Source organism: Sinocyclocheilus rhinocerous, unplaced genomic scaffold, assembly GCF_001515625.1.
Source record: "Sinocyclocheilus rhinocerous isolate Xijiao unplaced genomic scaffold, SAMN03320098_v1.1 scaffold2293, whole genome shotgun sequence".
Taxonomy (NCBI): Eukaryota; Metazoa; Chordata; class Actinopteri; order Cypriniformes; family Cyprinidae; genus Sinocyclocheilus; species Sinocyclocheilus rhinocerous.
In genome coordinates, this window is record NW_015665002.1 from 333,205 (window position 1) to 353,243 (window position 20,039).

Sequence of the window (20,039 nt, forward strand, 5' to 3'; positions counted from 1 at the left end):
CGTTTTTAAACGAATCTAGTGAGTCAATGATTCAATTACCCATTCATAAAGACAGTCACATGCTTCGTTCCTGAATGAATCAGCCGTTCGAACGAATCAATTAAATGAACGATTCAGTGATAAAATCAGTGATTTGCCACCACCTGCTGGCAGTTTTAGTTTAATTTTAAAAATATGTTTTCTGTTATTTAAATCATTTAATATTACTATATTCAAAATTTTATATTTAAAACGTTAACCTCAACATGAATTTATGAATTTAATTGCACTCATGCGACCTCTGAGCCTCATTAAACGTCTGAAAAAACACTTTTGTGTACTTCTGTGCCAACTCTGTAGCACAAATTTATTTCTTAAATACTGATTTCATTTTATTGGTAACTTATTCTTATTCTACTTCTTATTCTACTTGTTCTTATTCTGTTGTTTTAATTAGAAATGTTAAAAAGCTTTGAAAAAATTTTATATTTTTAATTTGACATAAAAGATGACATACTTTTAATAAAGTTAGAAAAATGACATTACAAAGGTAAAAACAAAATTCCCTATAAATCACTTTAAGGAGTCAAATATCACCTCGTAATGGGAAGGTACATTTTTTTTTATCAGAGTTTTTGATTACTGATTAGAAGGTGCTCCTAAATTTTTGACTGTGCTCCTAAATTTTTTTAATTAGGAGCACAAGCACTCCTAAAAAGAAAAGTAAGCGTAGAGCCCTGATTATGTATGTAGTATTTATTATGGTCGCTTTGCTCCATTGATTTATCATGTGGTATCTCTTTTTTTATTTGTGCTGCAGCCCGGATTGGGAAGATGAAGCGCCGGAAGCCTGAGGATGGACAGGTATGTCCACTGTGCAGCACCCCGCTAACAGGGACGGAGGAGGAAATGAGTAGGCATGTGGAACAATGTCTGTTCAAGGTAGCTTCATAAACCCAGAGATCTGGGCCTCCAACCTCTAGAAGCTTTGGCCTTTCTGCCCTCACCTTTCCCTGGACATCAGTCATCTGACAAAAGACACACACATACATATAAATGTTTTTGGGAATTAGTTCTTTATGATTACAGCTATGTTGTATTCCTACATGGGTGTCCAGGGAATAGTTGAAGGACTAGCTCTTTTCTGAAGTGTTCTTCCTCCTCCTTCACTTAGATTTGGTTGGCAGTTTCGGTGTCCTGAACCTACTTTATAGATATTCTACTATATTGTCATTAAACACTGAGTTTATAGAGAGGCTCAATGGAAACTGTTGTTCACACAGTCTGTCTGGCTTCCCTCTTTAGCCATTTTAGTGGTTCAGGATGCAGCACTTGCCCTTTATATTATATAGCAGGTTCCTCTTGACCCATCTAATCCAGTAGTTCTTATGATACTAATGCACTCTTGGTGGTTGGATTCGGGTGTTCTGTTGCATGTGGTTTGATAGCTCCTAAAATTAGACATCATTAGAAGTTAGTGGATTTGAAAGCGCTGCTTTGATTTCCTCTGATGTAGTCACTCTTTGTGGTTTTGTCTTTTTATATTGAATGAACCAATTGAAATGTATTTGTGCATGTTTGATAAGTGGTTTTGTTCTCTCAGAGGGAAGGTGGAACAGAAGAGGATTCCGCCGATGTCGAAGGAGAGAACAGAACGCGGTTTGAGGAGTACGAGTGGTGCGGACAGAAGAGGGTACGAGCTACTACATTACTGGAAGGTGGTTTCAGAGGTAAGCATTTTTTCATTTTCTTATATTTTTGAAAGAAGTTTGTCATTCTCACCAAGGCTGTGTTTATTTGAACAAAAATACAGTAAAAACAATAATATTATATTATTTCAATATATTATTATTATATAATATAATATTATTATATTATTTCAATACATAATATATATATATATATATGTTTATTTCAATTTAAAATAACTGTTTTCCATTTGAAAATATTTTAAATGTAATTTATTCCTGTGATGGCAAAGCTGAATTTTCAGCTGCCATTACTCCGGTCTTCAGTGTCACATGATCTATTAGAAGTCATTCTAGTATGCTGATTTGGTGCTCAAGAAACATTTTTTAAAGTTTAATGAAGATCCCTTTCAAAGATCACCAGAAACTTCAAAGCTGTTTAATACGGGTACATACATTTCTTTCACGATGTACCCCAAGATCAACCTGTTCAAGTGGCGTGTGTGTTAATTTATAGGCTAGGCAGCTGTAGTCCAGACAAGGTGAGTTCTGGCAGGCCCTGCTTGGCCTTTAAGAAGTCAAAGGAAAACACATTTAGCTGTGCAATTGACCCACCTCACCCAGTACAGAGATGTGTGTGAGAAAAATGGGCCGCTGACCCCTGGGCTTCCCCCGCTGCAGGAATGCAATTATAGCTCCCAACCTAACTCCGCTCACCTGGGACGTTCTCTATCACATACACACACGCTCCCTAAGACTCTTTTTGATGTGCTGCCACACTCATTGAAAGACTTCCAAGGGAATTCTAGTTGGTTTATAAATAATTGACCTCTTCAGATTATTTTTACACTAGGGAGGAGGTGTCAGTCATCCTCCATACTTGAGATTTTTATCTTAGAACTTTTCTCAATGTTGGATCAGTTGTTTTGAAAGGGGTATTATTTCTTCAGTTAAGTTTGTTGAGTTGGCACTTTAGAGGAAGTGCTAAGTGAATGTCTATCAAAAACATCTCAGTTTTTCCCCTCACTGTTAGTTTCATATTTAGAAAAGGAGTTAGGCTCCTCCCTCAGTGGTCTTTTGTAAACTTCTGCGCTCTTAAATGGAAAGGCTGTTCGATCCCAAGGAGAGAACCCATTGCAAAGCTGTGTGGATTAAGAAAAGAAACAGACTTGCTCCTCTATCGCCCGGCTGGACAGACGGTGGCCCAGATCAATTCTGCATGTGAACAGAGCCATGTGTCTGTACAGAAGCTCGCCAGTCCTTTATCTTCAGCACAGGCACCGGTGTAATGGCGATATGGGGGGACCTGGTGAGAAGTGACTCGGTGGCCCAGGGGCCACTTGAAAGCTCTCCCTAGGATGCTCAGAAGGTGGATTTTGCCTTGAAAGCTCAGCTGAAGTCCTCAAGCGTTCAATCGGTCTGCATTGCAGAATCTCTCCAGCCCAGGGGGAGCTAGACTGGGGAGGGGGGCTTGAAAGGAGTCTTCAATGGGATAAGAGGGCTATAGTCCCTGAAGCACCAGCAGCTCTCTCTCTTTGAGGACCCAGGAAGAAAGCAGAGAGGAAACGCTTTAAACCGAACAAAAAGAGCATGATAAGGGAAAAGGGAGACCAAGAGGAAGAGAGGAATCGAAGAGGATCAGTTTGTGTTGGAGGCCCATAAGGCCTCCTGTGTCCGTGGCTTAGCAGGGCTGTTGTGCTGATGAAGAGATAGCGATGGCAGAGATGGAGGAGATTTGGTGAAGTCGGGAAAGAAGAACAGAGGCCCGCCGCTCGTCTTTGTAAAGAACCTTGAGAGATGGCAGCTTTGAGCCCCCTCCCTGGCAGGCATACATGGTAAATGCCATCCTGATTGGATGAACTTTGACCTGTGACATACTGTGAAAGGCAGATAAGTGTCATTGCAACAAGGTGGAGGAGAGGCCATGTTTCATGTCCTGTTTCTCTGGGATCTCTGCTTCCCCTTTCTTTGCTGTGGCATGACACACCTGTCTTGGGTGACGTATGTAGATTAGCACTTAACAATCATGGCATATGTAAATCAGCTTGCAAAATGTGACCCAACAAGGAAAATGTGCTTTATGCATGTAACGACTTAACATTTAAACAGCTACAAGACCTGCTTTGAACATGACACATTGCAAATGGCTCTTATTGTCATGCAAAGTATTGCAGAGCAATACAGGTAAATACAGGCTACATTGTAAGGAAGACAGTGGAGTTTTTTATTCATCCAGTGTACACAGTGACAAAGAACAGGAGTAAGCTTATGTCCCAGAGGCTGCTGGGCAAAGAGGCGGTGCGACGGCGTGCATAATTTGACTGAGAGGCAGTTAGAGTTGCACTGACCTTTTCGGTACAGATTAGATTGCCTGCCAAGACCACTTAACAGTAGCCCCAGCTTTTTCAGTCAGACACCCATTGCTTGGGTAGTTATACACCATTCAGGTGGCCGTTTTGATGTTTTGGTTGCCTGAGTAGGTGTGCTCTGCTTTTTTCAGACTGGCTAAGTTTCGTCAGTGTACACACTAAAGTAGACAGTCTTCCCGTCCGTGCTGAATCAATGCTGCATGACATTCTTCCTGCCCTGATTCTAGCAAAGCATTAGCCAGGATCCATAGCCTGATCAATTGATTGATTTAACAGTGATTTTTTTTTTTCCTTTTGGCTGCTTATGGCCTGCAACATCTTCCTCTGGCCTGCCTGCTATTAGTGGTCACTATGTTTATCATTTTTTCCCTCATTTTTCCCCCCAGTTTGGCTTTCTTTGCAGCTTGTTGACAGTTCATTAATAAAATGTTCACCATCATTTACAGATTATGGTCTTTCATTTTTGGCTGACTGTACCCTTCACCCACCTTCAGTTGGGTCAGAGGAGTGGAAAGGTTATCTATAGAACACTTACACTATTTCCAAGCTAGAATGAGGTGATGCCAAACACAGGACCCACGGTTCATGTTTTAATGCGGTCACACACTTTCCATCCATTCTTGCACTTCCGTGCCGCTATGACTAAAGCTTGCCCATTCTTAAATACTAAACATTTCTAACCAAGCTACACTACTGCTCAAAAGTTTGTGTTTCAAAAGTTTATATTTTTTAAAGAATACTTTTATCCGATAAGGACACATTAAATTGGAAAAAAGAGAGCAGTGAAGACATTTTTACAAAAGATTTCTGTTTCAAATAAATACTATTTTTTTGAACTTTCAGTTCAACAAAGAATTCTGAATGTATTACAGTTTCCGACAATATTAAGCAGCATAACTCTTTTCATCATTGAGAATAATGAAACATTTTTCTTTATCACCAAATAAGCATATCAGAATAATTTCTGAAGGATCATGTGATTTTAAAGAAGTGAGTAATGGCTGCTGAAAATCCAGCTTTGTGATCACAGGAATAAATTAAATTTATAAAACATTAAAATAGAAAAGTCATTTTAAATTGCAATAATATTTCACAATAGTACTGTTTTACTGTATTTTTGATCAAATAAATGCAGCCTTAGTGAGCATGAAAGACTTCTTTGAAAAACATTTATCAATAATTTATTAAAATAATGCTTTATTATTGGTAAATATCAATGGACAGAAACTGTAAGCGCAAGGTAAACTAATAGACTGATATGATTAATTCTGTAAGTTATTGTTGAAAGGTAATATACATTTAGACTGTTGCGCACAGTTGAACCCTGATTCTCTGTTGAGGAGCTTGGATTTATGTAGCTCAGCTATTGTGCGCATATGCCTTTGCTGTCACAGGGACCAAATAAAACTTAAAAGGTCTCTTTTATTTGATCACTAAAAACCATCGCACATTGTAAAAAAAGGGCAAGCATTTGTGATGCATTTTATCCCTACTCTGCCTCTTTTGGATCCCTTTACGGAGAAGGGGGAGAGACGGATCATGGCCGCCACATCCACTTTCAGTCCTCCTCTTTTTCATCAGTGCCTAACTCCCTGAAGGTTGTAGTTATCCACTCCACACTGCAGTAGTCATCCAGTGTAGTGTTGTAGCGCTTTGAGGAACAAGAGGAAGTACTATTCTCCACTTCCATTTCCTACCTCAGCTCCTCATCCGTGACAAACCCGTTCTCCAGCAGTGCCCTGACATCCTTCCATCAGCCCCTGAGGGGCCTGGGCTGCTCCCACCCTTCAGGCTGCTACCGATCCAACCTCTTCCTAACCAGAACTGAAGGACCCAGTCAGCCAGCGGTTGGAGTTTGTCTGTGCGCTCATCACTGGATTTATAGAAGTGCCACTCAGGCTGCACGCCCCAATGCTCAGGTCCCACTCCCTGACAGGCACCTGACACAACTCCCATTCAGACTGTCTCTGATGGCTCCATCTGGGCCCAGAGCACCAGGCTCCTGGCTTGTCTGCAGTAATTTGGTCCTGCTCACACAACAGGCCTTCCTAATTGAGGTTTCTCTGGCATGACAAACCTGTCCTGGATTGGGACTGTTACGGTTGGAGATGGTTGCTAGTGATAGATTTATTGTAACATATAATGTATATTATTAAATGCAACAAAGGATTTAAACCCAAATTTCATTTACTGATTACTGTTATTCCTCTCCTCCCTCTTTTTAGGAACAGGCTTTGCCATGTGTAGCACGAAGGAGAGCCATGACAGTGATGCAGACCTGGATGTGGATGGAGATGACACACTGGAGTACGGCAAAGCCCAGTATCCTTGAGACATCTTGCTCTTCAGTGGTGCTGTATTGGGCACAGAAACAGTAACAGAAATTAGAAGCAGTTCCTTAACTCGAGGTTTCAGGTACACTGAAGCAGACATCATTCCTTGTTCTGGAGAGGACCAGGGAGAGGCCAAAGAACGTGAGGCACTGCGTGGGGCTGTTTTGAAGTAAGCTGGATTTCACTGAAATGATTTCATCACAGACTTTAAAATGACATAAATCTATAGACTTGGCTTTTACACCAATTTTTTTTTTCTTTCTTCCGTAGTGGTGGTGTACCGTCCAATAGAATAACACCAGAGTTCTCAAAATGGGCCAGTGATGGTGAGTTGGCCTTCAAATAAATGTGGTTTCTTTCTGTTCATCAGAGAATCCTGAAAAAAAAATTTTTCATTGTGTATTAAATATATTAACTCTAATGTATATTTAAATAGTAATGTTATTTTAAATTGTAATAATATTTCACAGTATTACGGTCAAATAAATGGTTAAAAAGAAAGAAAAACACCAAACTTTTGAACAGTAAGTATATACATTTTTGTAATTGTGCTCTAAAGTATTTAATCCAGAAATTGCTTTACGTAAATTCAATCTCTGTTAAAATAAAAAAAATATATAAAAAAAACCTGAACCCTGTTTTTTGTCTATATATTTAAGTTGGATTGTTATAGAATGAAACGTTACTTTTGTTGGCCCTCATTCGTTATATATGCTCTGTTTGTCTATTTTTGTAGAAATGCCATCCACCAGTAATGGCGAGAGCAGCAAACCGGAGCCGAGCTCTTCATCTTCGTCCTCCACACCGAGGACCTGTAAAAACAGTGAGATCGAGAAGTGAGTACAAACACACACCTGTCCACAGTGGCAGTGTGTTTTCTGGTGTATTGGGGTGAGATTAGTTTGTGTAGGGACTGCAAGATCATAAATGATGCATTTAGTTTGCTCATCTCTCCGGAGCATGCTTGATCACAGGGAGTGTCCCAGAGTATTGATCCCAGGCAGCTGAGCCTTGTCTGGGCTTGACTCGCAGCACAGCCCAGGAATGCTAATATCCCTTTAGCCATTTCCATACTACAGCTTTTCACTGCAGGAATAGTATATTTATCTCTTATTGCAAGAAGTGAAGCCAGATAAAGTGAAATTGCTGGCAACACACCACTCAGATGCTTTAAATAAGCATGTTAATGGAAGAAAAAGTGTCCATGTGGCCTGAAACTAAAAGTATTACTCTCACTATTACCTACAAATGTTGTTTAAAGAGAACTGTCTTGCAAAAAGAAATGTACCATTAAAAAACGGGAGCACCGAGAAAGTGAGATGAATTCCTACACTCCACCGAGAGTGAAAACAAGATGGAGGGAGTGTAGCAGGCAGCCTTCAGCCGCAGATAAATTTGAATAACCTGAGTGGGTGAAAGGCCGGCTGCTGTAATTCCCTCATCTCTGCATCCTCATCCATATTCTCCGACAAGTGCTCCCGCTAAACTCTCCTCCCACTTGCGTGTGTGGGGGCCCAGCCCCAGTGAATGGGTAATTGGGGTCAGAGCGCAGCTCCCAGTAGAAGAGGGGCTTATTGCCACTGTGGCGGTGCGACTATCCTGGTTTGATCTCCCCCTGCTGTCTAGAGCTGGACCAGGGTCAACACGTTAGCCACAGACATACCTCACTCTGCCTACCCAAGAGCGGGAGCACAGCTGTCAGTCCACATGACCCATGTCCTGTCTCTATCCTTGTTTAATCCCGCTGTGCAGGGTAGTCCAAGGCAGTGCCAATTTAATGTTTGTAGCGTGGACTCAATCAGGAGATATTTTCAGGAGATAGTTTGCTTTGTTATAAAAAATGTATAGCTGATTGATTAATGATAGATAAAAAAAACAAAACAATTTCTGAAAAAAAAAAAAGAAAACATCTATTATTAAATAATATTAGTGTTTTGTTTTTCTCCAGAAAACAAAAAAAATCATGTTCACAAGTTGAATAAATTTGTGTGATTGACACTCTTAGCACACAGACTTATTTTTATATATTTTTTGTTTTTAATTTCAGTAATATTTGTTACTTTGATTTATACTTCATTTTAATATTTTTATTTTAGTGTTTGTTTTATAAATACTTATTTTTGCTTTATATAGACTTACCGTATTGACCCGAATATAAGACGATGTTTTTTTCTTGGAAATACATCTGAAAAAACACGGTCGTCTTATATTCGGGCCAATACGGTACTATAATTTATTTTAACATTTCATGAACACAATTTTTATTTATTAATAATGAGAACATTCCTGAGTATTTCTAAAATGCACCCCCGCAATTCATCGTCCTCTCTATCTGTCTCTTGTCTCCCCTGAGGCTTCTTCTCTAGGGAAAGGCTTCTAGTGTAGCTGAATCAATCTTGTGCGGGCGGCCATCACGGGGCCCCATATTAAATATCAGGGGCAGATAACTAATGAATAAGCACAGCAGACCCGAAGCAATTGATTTTTCTCGTCAGCACGTCGCAAGCATGTTTTTCTCACCCATCTCCAATCAAGTGTGAATCAGCGCAAGACTTTTGTCTGTAGCGCAAGCTTGATGTCAGCTACGGTATGCAATTGAAATCTTGTTTGCTAACCATGTTTACCATGACCAGCAGTTAAAAGTGTGACTTTGCACACTGTTGCTTGATAGGTTTGACTGAGTGTGTGGAAATAAATGTTAGTGGATGATCTTATGAACACTGTGTGGCTCTGTCCGAGCGTGGGTGTGCAAGTAGGAGGATGAAAATGGACAGAACGGAATTCCTAAGTGGAGCTGCAGGAGTGTGACAGCTTAGATTGATTCATTGCTTTCCTCCGTAGAGACTCGCTCACTTTCGCCCTCCCACTGCGCACACACTCAGAGCACCAGGCAGCCGTTTAGACTAGCCGTAGCGTTGTATCGGGGGGCATTAAGTGTTTTAGCCGACCGGGGTATGAATCACCGCAGCTGTTTGATGTCATAGAGAAGAGCGAGCAATGAGCGCAACCCACCCGCCACCCGTTTTATTAGCTTAGCGCTTAGCTCCAGACGTGACACACACTCGTTTATTTAATATCTCCCGCAATATTTCTCCCAGTCTGTGCCCGTCCTCCTCGGCCCTCTGTCTGAATCTATCCATCTCTCCCAGACAGTAGAGACCTCTCCTCCGAAGAGCACCTCTCCTTTCTCCTTCTGCTGATTTGATCAGGTATCACAGGATGTTACGCGATGTTGTCTTATGAAAGGGGCCGGGGAGATAAATCTCAATGATGATATCATTAATCAAATCCTGAGGGGTCATGAGAAGGGGGAGGGAGGTGTATTAACTCTTTCCTAGCCAAAACACAAGATTGTTACTGTAGCATTTGAGTTTTAGCTTCACATATTGGTTCAGTATTAAAAAAAATACATACTTATGCTTTTTTTTTTTCCTTCGTGGTGTGTGTCAAATGGATGAAACATGCAAATTTACGGGAATGGCTGTGCCATTGTTTAATATCCAATTTCCTGAAGTGAGGGGTCTTAATCTGAGCAAGCTTTAAAGAGGCCACATAAGGAACTGAAATCATTTCATTCCACTTCAAGCCAGGAAACAATCCCAACCTCACTGTTTGTAAAACACATGCATTTCAATCTGCAATGAAAATGAGATTTGTCCCCTTTAGTTACAGTGATTCATTGTGGATTGTGTGTGTGTGTTTTGGAGAAAGAGATTGAGCTTGTTACTGTGTTGTGAGTTGTGTAAATTGTATACATGTGTGTCTTAGTAAGACAGAGGGGGCTGATGAATTCTCCAAGCTCTCCTGTGCCCAGATGGGTAATGATCTCTGAGTACAGGGGTCGCCTCTGTCCCTGCTCATTCTGCACATGATAAATGAGGGCTCCTTTGCCACCCATTTGATTGCAGTCAAATTTCATGATCAGCTTAAAACAATGTAGCCCATTTTTTATGTACCTCCACAATAATCAAAAGTATTCCCAAATTCATTAGTGATGACTATTTAAAAAAAATAAATAAAAATTTTTTTTTTAAGTAGTATCAGCCATGTCCCCAAAAAGGGACATCCTTTTTATAATATTTTTTTTAATTAATTATATGAATATTTTACAATTACAAGCTGTTGTGCTCAGTCAGCCTCTTGATTTAAAGTACTATGCAATGACCCGTCCCTTACCATCACAACTGAATATAAGAATTGATTGTCAGCCAAGTGATTTTATAAAGATCTCCCAGTATCTGTCTGTACTTGTAACTCATGTGTTCTCGTGTCAGGCCATATAGACCTATAGATTAGACCGCCTTCTATAGTTAGGCTTGGCTCTGATGGAGACGGATGGTTAAGGGGCAGGATAATAAAATGAGAAAAAGCTTCACACTCAGAGACAGATCAGCAGTGTGAGATAGCAGTGCAGGCTTCATCTACTTCCTGTTTTAACTTGTGCTTTTGTTGCTTTAAAAATAAAAATATCCCCTAATAGAGAATGATGCCTGTATAAAGCATTAGACCTGCACGTCCATCATGGTGTTAACATCCAAATTGATTTTTAATATAATGGGTGTGCCGTTATGGACCTCAGCTGTAGGTAAGGGACATGATTCGTTTGCATGTCAGTCCTCATTGTGGTTTCCTTAGTAACTTAACTCTTAATTGAAATGACATTATTCTTTCCCTAGATGATGTCATTGGCATTATTCAGCCAGCATACCACTGCAAAGCGGAGACGAGGTGTGTGTTTAATATTTTTAAAACTGTCTCCCACACACTCAACGGGACCTTGGTGATTTTCTGTTTTGAACTTACCTAGCCACCCCTCTCCTGCTTTCGTATTAAATCACAGCCCAGCTCTCTCTCTCTCCCAAACCATCTCTCCATCTCCATCCATATAAAGGAAGAGTAAAACCCTCTTTTTTCCCCAAGGGAATTAAATAACTTTTAGAATGTGGTTTTCTATAAAGCACCACACAATGAATATTCATGCTGGAGTGGGTCGGGCATGACTTGGGGGAAATGTTGTATTCTTTTGTAGGGCCGGTGACGGCATACGGGCAAGTGAACCGCAGCGATTTATGAAGCTGTTAAAGAAAAACAGCAGGCATGGAGCACAGTACACCTACTCTCCTGTCTGCTTTATAAGCATGCACGCTAATCAAGACTAAATGCTTTTTTACAAGCCGGCCACTAATAAGAAGAGATTTTAAAGTTTTATAGTCACTGTGCTGATTGTAGGCTATAGGGAATTGACCGTCCAGACGGCTCGCTCTCCTTGATCAAGGTTGTCATGTTGTTGGGGCCTTTTGAGAGAGACCTGGGTGAGGTTTAGGGTGACCTTGAGAAGATGCCTGGACTTTTCTTAAGATGTGAGACTTCAGAGTTTTGCTAACGTCTTCCTTAGTGAGATGAAATAAAAATGAAAATTCACCCTCTATTTTCAAAATACATGTCGATCTTATTGTGACCGTTTATCCAAGCATGTTTTTTTTTTTTATTGTTTTGACCTTGTAATTTTTAATCAAAATTCTCCAATCATTTTGTCCTATAAACCCCATCCCTTTCTTTCAAACGACTTGCATTGAGTATGACCTCCATCTAATCAACAACCGATTGATTGAACAAAGTCCCAGCCCTTTTTTCTTATTCAATAATTTGTCACTCGGGTGTATGTCACATTACAGAAGAAAATATCTGTTGCTACTTCAGTCATCGCAACTTTAAATGAAACGGGACATGTTTAATTCCTGGCTGCCAGATTTTAAGCTTTATTTCTCAAAGTGCCCATGATTCTTCAGTTACACTGTCATTGTTCTTCCTTTAGGTTGGTTGGCCTTATAGGAGATGCTGAGTCCATAAATGGTCTTTCCATTTTAATGGCCCTTCCTTGATTTACATTCTAATACTACCTGATTACCGAGAGGCCCATGTCCCAGTGTGTGTGTGTGTGTGTGGTGAACGTGTACTCATTGTGGAGTCACACAGGCATGTAATAAATGGTGCTATTGGAAAAGGCAGTGGAACGGCAGGCACTAATCGGGGGGATTGTGCCTAGGAGAACGCTGGCACAACGTTAAATCAATACTGTAGATCAGTGCTCCATCTGGCTGGAAAATGAGCGAATCACCATAAACATCTCGCCAAGCGCCTTGCCACACAATCAATGGTGGCCATATTGATTTAGTTATTGCGAGTTCATATGCTGTGGACAGTGTTAAATATACATTCAGCAGCTGAGAGGCATTTGTCTAAGGGACGTTTAGTGAAACCCGAGAGGTGAGAAGTTGGGGGAACTGGTGCAAGTGTGACCTCAGAGGACTAAGGAAACTCTGTGCCCTGTTTAATAAGATTGAATGGTACTACAATAAAGAAAATAAAACTTTAGTTCATATTGACATCATGGTCTTTCTGTAGCAGTGATGACTGTTTCCTGTTGGGCCGTCTGTTTTTAATTTTGCATTAGTGTTTTTGGGAGTTAGCAGTCGTGTTTGTCTGAACTGAAGCTGTGTGGTAGCTGTGCAAATGTAAATTGCAAATTTGTGTGACTGCACTACTTTTAAAAAGTAATTAGCATTCCACTGTTTTCAGTTTTATGTATGAGCCAAACTGTTTTGTAGTGCTCTAATTTAACCAACTTTGATTCAATTTTTATTTTATTTTTTTACCTGCAGGATAACAGAGGACTCCACAGCGACCACACTGGAGGCACTAAAGGCTCGCATACGAGAACTGGAAAAGCAGATCCTCAGAGGAGACCGATACAAGTGTCTCATATGCATGGTGAGAATTCTCGCTTGCCAGTATTGTGCGCGTTCATGTGGGTGTGTTTGGTTATAAACCATCCTTAATAACATGCCGTGGTGATATAACCTAACACCCGCAATCATGCACCCAGCCAGCTGAAGCTTTGTGATGGTTTGCCTCCTTCAGCTTCAATCTCGCATGGACTGGAAAATGAACCCGCACATTAAGGTTCTGTTGGAGGAGTTCTGCCATCCTGTTGGATATCTATGCTAAACCTTTTCAGCTTTAATCCTGTAGGTGCTTCTGACTAATCTGACATGCCTCTGTTGGACTGGAGGTAGATTAGTTTTGTTAAAAATGAAATAAAAACATCCTTAAAGTCATACAGAGGTACAAATTGATCAGTTCTGGCCTTGTTAATAAAGAGACTTGGAAATGTTTTGATGATTTAATTGGAAAGATTCAAGACATTTTTCTGTTTGCTTCTGTGTCGTGCAGTCTGTTGAGGTTTTTCCAGTGGTGGTCTACTGCCACCTGCTGATTGTTGGATGTATAGCAGACCAAAAAATGAATTCTCAGTAAATTATTTGGACTAAAAGTGCTAGACGTGTTTCAGACAGCTTAGCATGATATCCAAACTGAATATTCACACAAAAATACAACAGAACTCTCAACCATCCCTTTTATCCTGGCTCAGTGTTGGCCGAGAGCTTCTGTTGATAGCTGCACCCGTTGGTCTGATGTGTGTGTTTGTGGCAGCCACATTCTTGTTCTCAGTGCCGCTCTTGAATATCCCTGCAGCGGAAGCCGACCCAAACAGGGGCTGATGGCAAGAATCAGGCAGTCGAGAGGCACGGGAGCACAGAGGCCCTGCAGCTCGGCGTGTACTGTTTGTACAGAGGCTACGTAACGGGCTGCAGCACTGCCACTGCGGGCAGCAGTGGGATTAGGAACCTGCTGCCGCTTCGGAGGGTAAGGCTCTCTGTGCTCCCATTGGCCTGACCCCGCCTGACCCCTGCACTGCCCCACACGCTCCCTCACTGCCCACCTGCCTGCCCCCCATGGCCGATTTGTGCTGTGCTGGTGCTGTCTAGTGACATCTGATGTTGTGTATGTCGGTGGCTAGATGTGAATTATGTTTAGCTGACCTGGTTAAATGAATCATTTCTCTTTTTGTCTTTTGTTTCTCTATCTCAGGACTCGTATACAATGCCACTCACCTCCATCCAGTGTTGGCACGTGCACTGTGAAGAATGCTGGCTAAGGACTCTGGTAACAATTACACACTTGCTGTTCAATAGGCTGTTTTCTGCAGGTGTAGGGAGTATCTGAAAACCTATTGTTTGTTAAATTCTACACGTTGCTTCGTAATACATATGTATTTGTTTTTAAATATTTGGACTAAATTGATGATGCTGATAGTTAAGAATCAGGATATTTAGGGGTGTGCACAAATAGTCGAATATTCAATCTGTAATTATTTTTTTACAGTTATAACTAAATGTACTGGGTGGAGCATGTTAACAAGTTGGTTGTATTTGATCACAGAATGTTGCCGTCTGCCTCACGAAGTTTGGAATTACTTTGATCAAAATTATCTTACTAAATGTTTTTACAAAATTGAATTACTTTTGATCAAATGAATCAGTGAAACTGAGTTATCATAATATCACCACCACAATGAGAAATCACATGAAATCCAAACACCAGTGGACTGTGGAAAGACAGCTGTCCATCACTGCATTCATGACTGCAGATAAGCGCAGCTGTGAGCCGAGGAGAGCGCTTATCTGACAGCGAAATGATCTTGAGACATGTGCTTCCTTTAAGTTTCCTCGAGGGAGAGTGGTTTAAGAACAGAAAGCACAAAGTGCTGTAAGAAACTTAGCATACCATTATCTTTGTGTCTCTGGAACGCCTGTGTCGGAGCGCGTTCTTATTGTTATCAGACTGTGAAGCCAACTTTCACCCGAGCATGTGGATACATGTTTTCAACTAAAAGAAAGCCTTGAGATATAACGTAACGTTGTAGAACATTGTTGTGTATAATGCCTAATCACAAGCTTGTTCAGAAATGGTGAAAAAAGCTTGAATATTAAAAAAATTACATCTTTCTCGTTAAACGTCATTTAAATAAACAAATATTTGAATATTCTTTTTTTATGAGGCCATATATTTGAATACAATAGGATTTTACCCAAAAACATTTTTCCAAAAGTTTTTTTTTCTCCTAATGTTTATACCTACATTGCTGTAATAGTAGGTAAAATGTTAAATCATGCTTTCTTACAAAATATAAGTGGGTTTTTATACATTAATATATATAGCTTCCTATATATTTTTGTAAGGTGGTCCATCAAAAAGCTAAATCAGTATAATAAATTGTTTATTTTTTCTTCATTTATTTGAAAGATTTTTGTTTATATCACCATTGCTGTAATAGTTGGTAGAAAAAAGATGTGCAAATACTTGATATTTTATATTATATTTAAATTTTAGATTATATTTTTAATAATTTGAAAGCTTTTTTAAAGAAATCAAGCTTATTTGTCTCACACACTATAAATAGTTTTTTATATATAAAAACATCGCTTCCTTTTTATTCTTGGAAGAGGTCCCTCACAAGAGGTTCATCATATTGAAGGGTCTTTGGTTTGAAAACCCCTTCATTAAGCAACATACATAATATGGCACTCATCACAGGCTGTTCCTTGGTTTACTTTAAGTCATATCTTTGTACATTCCTCATACTGAAGTGTAACTGAAAATAGGGGTATTGCAGATGTAGATGGTTTAAGTTTTGAAATGCGGGTAGTTCGTGTACATATTAAATTTCAACTCTGTGCACCACAGAGTGCCCAGACCTTCTCATACAGTGATGAGTCACTCATGGCCTAGGCCAGTGTATAATGTGGATAATGGAGTAGTTTATTTTGATAATGCTGTGGTATTTGGCTACAGTGTAAGTTGAAGAGTTCTTCTCAACCAGTCCAGTGAGATTCCTCTTGTAGCGCTCCAGGTTCTAATCCCCTTAGACGGCATTGCGTGTTCAACTAACCTCTTATCAGAATTGCGATTGCCTCTACTTGTCCATTTGTCATCCCCACACTTACACTCGCTGGCTCTTCCTCTTTTCTAAGCTGTTTTAGCCAGTCTTCCTCGGGGAGCCTACTCTCATTAGCGACTAACACATTCTGTCTCCACACACGGAAGCAATTAATAAGGAAATGTTTCCCAGCTTCAGCCGTTTTCCAATATGTTATATATTAAATCAGCTCCTTCCATCTCCACTCATCACAAGGCCTTCTGTGTACGGCTTGCCGACAAGAGGGGAGCAGGGACGTGTGTGCGCGCCAGCCCGCGCTGCCACAGCGGATTGTAAGTAATGCAGGCATTAAAATTGTTGCCTAAAGACAGCAATAAAAGTAGCACGGCAGGGCTCCTTGCGTCTTGATCAAAGTAAATGCGTGTAATTTGGTTAGCGTCAGCCTTGTTTTATGAAGCTAATGGAGCGCAGCAGCTACCCGCCGCTGATGCGAGGACCCCATGTTTAGTACGTAGCCTGCCCACGCTCATTAAAACTAGGTAAACTCCTGTTTCTTAGAACAAAGGAACCAAATCTCAGGTCCTCTTTGTGTCTGGGGAATTGGGACTATAGAAGGAAGCACGCTGGGGGTTTTGCTGCTACACTGCTTTGGGTTTTACTCAAAAATGAGCCTAAAATGAACCTGATTCATGTAGGGAGTCAGAAAGAGAATCCAACTTCAATTTCACAGTTTTACTCCTTCAAGCCGGCCACATCAAAATAAACCACTCACATAGTCAGACCATGATGTCAAATTTGAAACCATTGCGATTATTTGCACCGTCCAATGTTAGAGCTCATTGTTACAACATAACAAGACTGATTGTGTGTGGCTGGATCTCTTTTTTTCAGTCTGTACAGTCAGGATCAGTGGACAGGCTTCTGGTGCCCTAGACATGAACTGAATCGTATGGAGCCACAAATCCTCTTAACATTCAGATGTGAAGGCACACTGTAGGGTTCACGCTCTGACACCCTTACTGCTCCCAGACTCCTTAGTTTGCTAACAGCAAGTCTACAGCAAAAGTCTCTTTCCTGTACATTACATACATACACATATTAGTTCCTATAGAAGCTGTAGCAGTGCACTTCATGTGTATGAGGAGAAATACTCCTTGTGTGTGATCAGTGGCTTATGTGCGAGAAGGTTACACGAGGACGTGATCGTCAATGGTTGTGAGATTCCTCACAGTAACGGCGCTGTCTGAACTTCACCCGACTGTTGGGTTCCTTTCATGGGGCAACACACAAACGTGATGATTTTATAACCCTTGTGCCTTGCTGTCTATGTCTCTGTCAAGTGTTGTGGTATTTTTGAAGCCGAGTATATAGTTTGCTGACTTTAAGAGCAGATCCTGTTGTGATGTTCAGTCGTTCCCTGTGTAGCATGTGTGTGGTGCAGACAGCAGACCACACAGCTCACCTTCCTCCTCCTCTACCTCTCCCTGCTGCTCTCCTGCTTTTATGGTGCAGACTTTATGGGTACTGGCTGAACATCAGAGTGGTAGTGGGAAAGGCGCATGCTTGTCGAACAGGGTGGGCCGCCCATGTAAGGCCCTGTTTTTATGTCCACATACACACACTATTAAACTACACTACCTTTCAAAAGCTTGAGCTCAGTAAGAGAGAGAGAGAGAAATTCTTTTATTAAAGGATTAAAGTGCATTAAACTGCTCGACAGTAAAGAAATGTAAAAAGTTACAATAGATTTCTATTTTAGATTAAAGTAACTTTGAAAAAAAAGAATCAAGGTTTACACTAAAATATTAAGCAGCACAACTTAACATTGATTTATTAACATTGATAATAAAAAGAAATGTGTCTTGAGCACCAAATCAGCATATTAGAATGATTTCTGAAGGTTCATGTGACACTGAACTGAAGCAATGGCTGCTGAAAATTCAGCTTTGCCATCAAAAGAATAACTTACTTTTTAATATGTATTAAAATAACAGACATCCCCAAACTTTATAAATGCTATTGTAGACTGAGACAAAAATGCTTGTACAACAAGAGCACCTTGCGAGCATATAATTTTGCATTTTAAATCTGAAATGACCACCTTCTCACTCTTCTTTTTTTGTGTTTCTCTTTCAACAGGGAAACAAGAAACTCTGCCCACAATGCAACACCATCACGTCGCCAGGGGACCTCAGGCGTGTCTATTTGTGAGCAGAACAGCCCGGATTTTTTTTTTTTTTTTTTGACTTTTCGTTTCCATTTTTGCTAGTGTTTTTGGTTTCCCCACTTCCTGAGGGGGTGAAGTGTCGTCCTGACCATGAGAGGCTCGAGTACAGACTCACACTGACTTTAAATGGGGACTGACTTCACAAGCATTGGACTAATGAGGACTGTGTAGACTCAGTCCTCTACTATAATGGCTTATGTGAAGAGTCTTCCCGCCTCCCTCTTGTGTTGGTCCTTGGTCCATGGTCCACCCTCTCCAAAGTCAGCTTGGTTCCTTAATGAGGAACCAGTTCTTCTCAGATGAAGGAAAGAGGACTCATTCTGTCCCTCCACCCGCACTGCTGCTGCTGCTGCTCTTCGTCTCCCACTGTTGCAGCTTCTTCACCAAGACCACTGACGTCAACCCGACTGGAACATCAGCCTGACGATAAGAAGAGACTTTAAATGGACCACCCGAGGCTCTCCAGAACCCCTCGATCTTGATTCTTCATTGTGTTCTCATTCGCCCCAAATCATTACTTCTTTTGTGGTGTTCTAGTGATGTCAACCAAATTCAATGAATCAGTGCAAGCACATGTATAATAGTCTCTGTATGTTTACAGTGTTGTGAGTAAATGACATAGAGAACAAAACACACTTGTATACACGCGCGCACACATGGACATACAGAAGTATATATTGAATAAAAGTCCCGATTTAGTTGGGTGTGGTTTGGGTCGGGAGGGAGGGGATATGTTTCAATCTTGGTGAATTAAAAAAAAAAAAAAACAGAAACGAAAACCCTCTGTATTTTCAAAGCAGATGTTGTCTTGAAGTTGAAGTTGTATTTCATTGTACAGGAAGAAATTTAAGTAATAATAATAATAAACTACTCGAACTAGGACTTAAAAGATTTAGGTGTACATTTTTCATTGAAATATGCAGTAAAAACTGTAGATTTAATCCTGAAACAAGGGAAAGTATATTTCTTTTTCTTTGCTTTTTTTCTAAGAAATGGAAAGATTTGCTTTTATTCACCCACATTTTTGACTTTAATGCTGAATGCTGTCTGTCTGTTACAAACAATTGAAATGATTGCTTATTCATTCCATTGAACATACAGTATTAAGACCCCTGACCAGTTGCATATCAGTTTCTTCCCTCAGAAAAGGGACTTTTCTGAAAACTTCAAACACTTAGGGTGGTTTCATTTATAAGTTACGTTCCGATTTCCTCTGAGACTTTTTTGTTTTTTCCACGAAGAATGAACTGAAAGAGTCAAGACTCGTTTCCCTGACTGGCCGACTGACTGACTGCTCACATTTTTCCCTAGGGTTGAGACAGTGTGCTTTATATTTGTACATCTATGTGTTCTGTGATTTCTGTATTGATGTAGGTGCAAAAAAAGGAAGAAATGAAAGGTGATTGCTGATCCCAACGCCACAATAAACAGTCAAATGTTGCATTTGTTATAACTTATTTCACTGTTCTTTAAATCTTCAGCATAGCTGGGTCACAGTCAAGTACTTTAAAAACAGCTGTACCAATATCCTCAAGATTTACACTTAAATTCACTGTTTCCAGATGTAAAATACCTCTCTCTGCAACTATTTTGTAAAATACGTGTAGTAAATGAGGATTAGGGTTGACTCTTTGTATTCTTCCTTTGCCGAACAATTCGTTC

At 40.3% G+C, this 20,039-nt stretch overlaps 1 protein-coding gene across 1 annotated transcript in view; it reads left to right on the forward strand.

Moving 5' to 3' along the window:
* Nucleotides 1–19,830, forward strand: part of LOC107730793 (E3 ubiquitin-protein ligase RNF220-like) — a 152,832-nt gene extending 133,002 nt beyond the window's left edge. Inside the window, exons 7-15 of the mRNA XM_016541735.1 lie at nt 800–921; nt 1,583–1,709; nt 6,262–6,358; nt 6,452–6,538; nt 6,640–6,695; nt 7,106–7,205; nt 13,032–13,140; nt 14,302–14,376; nt 18,290–19,830. Coding sequence (XP_016397221.1) covers nt 800–921; nt 1,583–1,709; nt 6,262–6,358; nt 6,452–6,538; nt 6,640–6,695; nt 7,106–7,205; nt 13,032–13,140; nt 14,302–14,376; nt 18,290–18,361 — 845 coding nt within the window. The 3' untranslated portion in view covers nt 18,362–19,830. The remainder of the gene's footprint in view (nt 1–799; nt 922–1,582; nt 1,710–6,261; nt 6,359–6,451; nt 6,539–6,639; nt 6,696–7,105; nt 7,206–13,031; nt 13,141–14,301; nt 14,377–18,289) is intronic.
* Nucleotides 19,831–20,039: the final 209 nt, after the last annotated feature.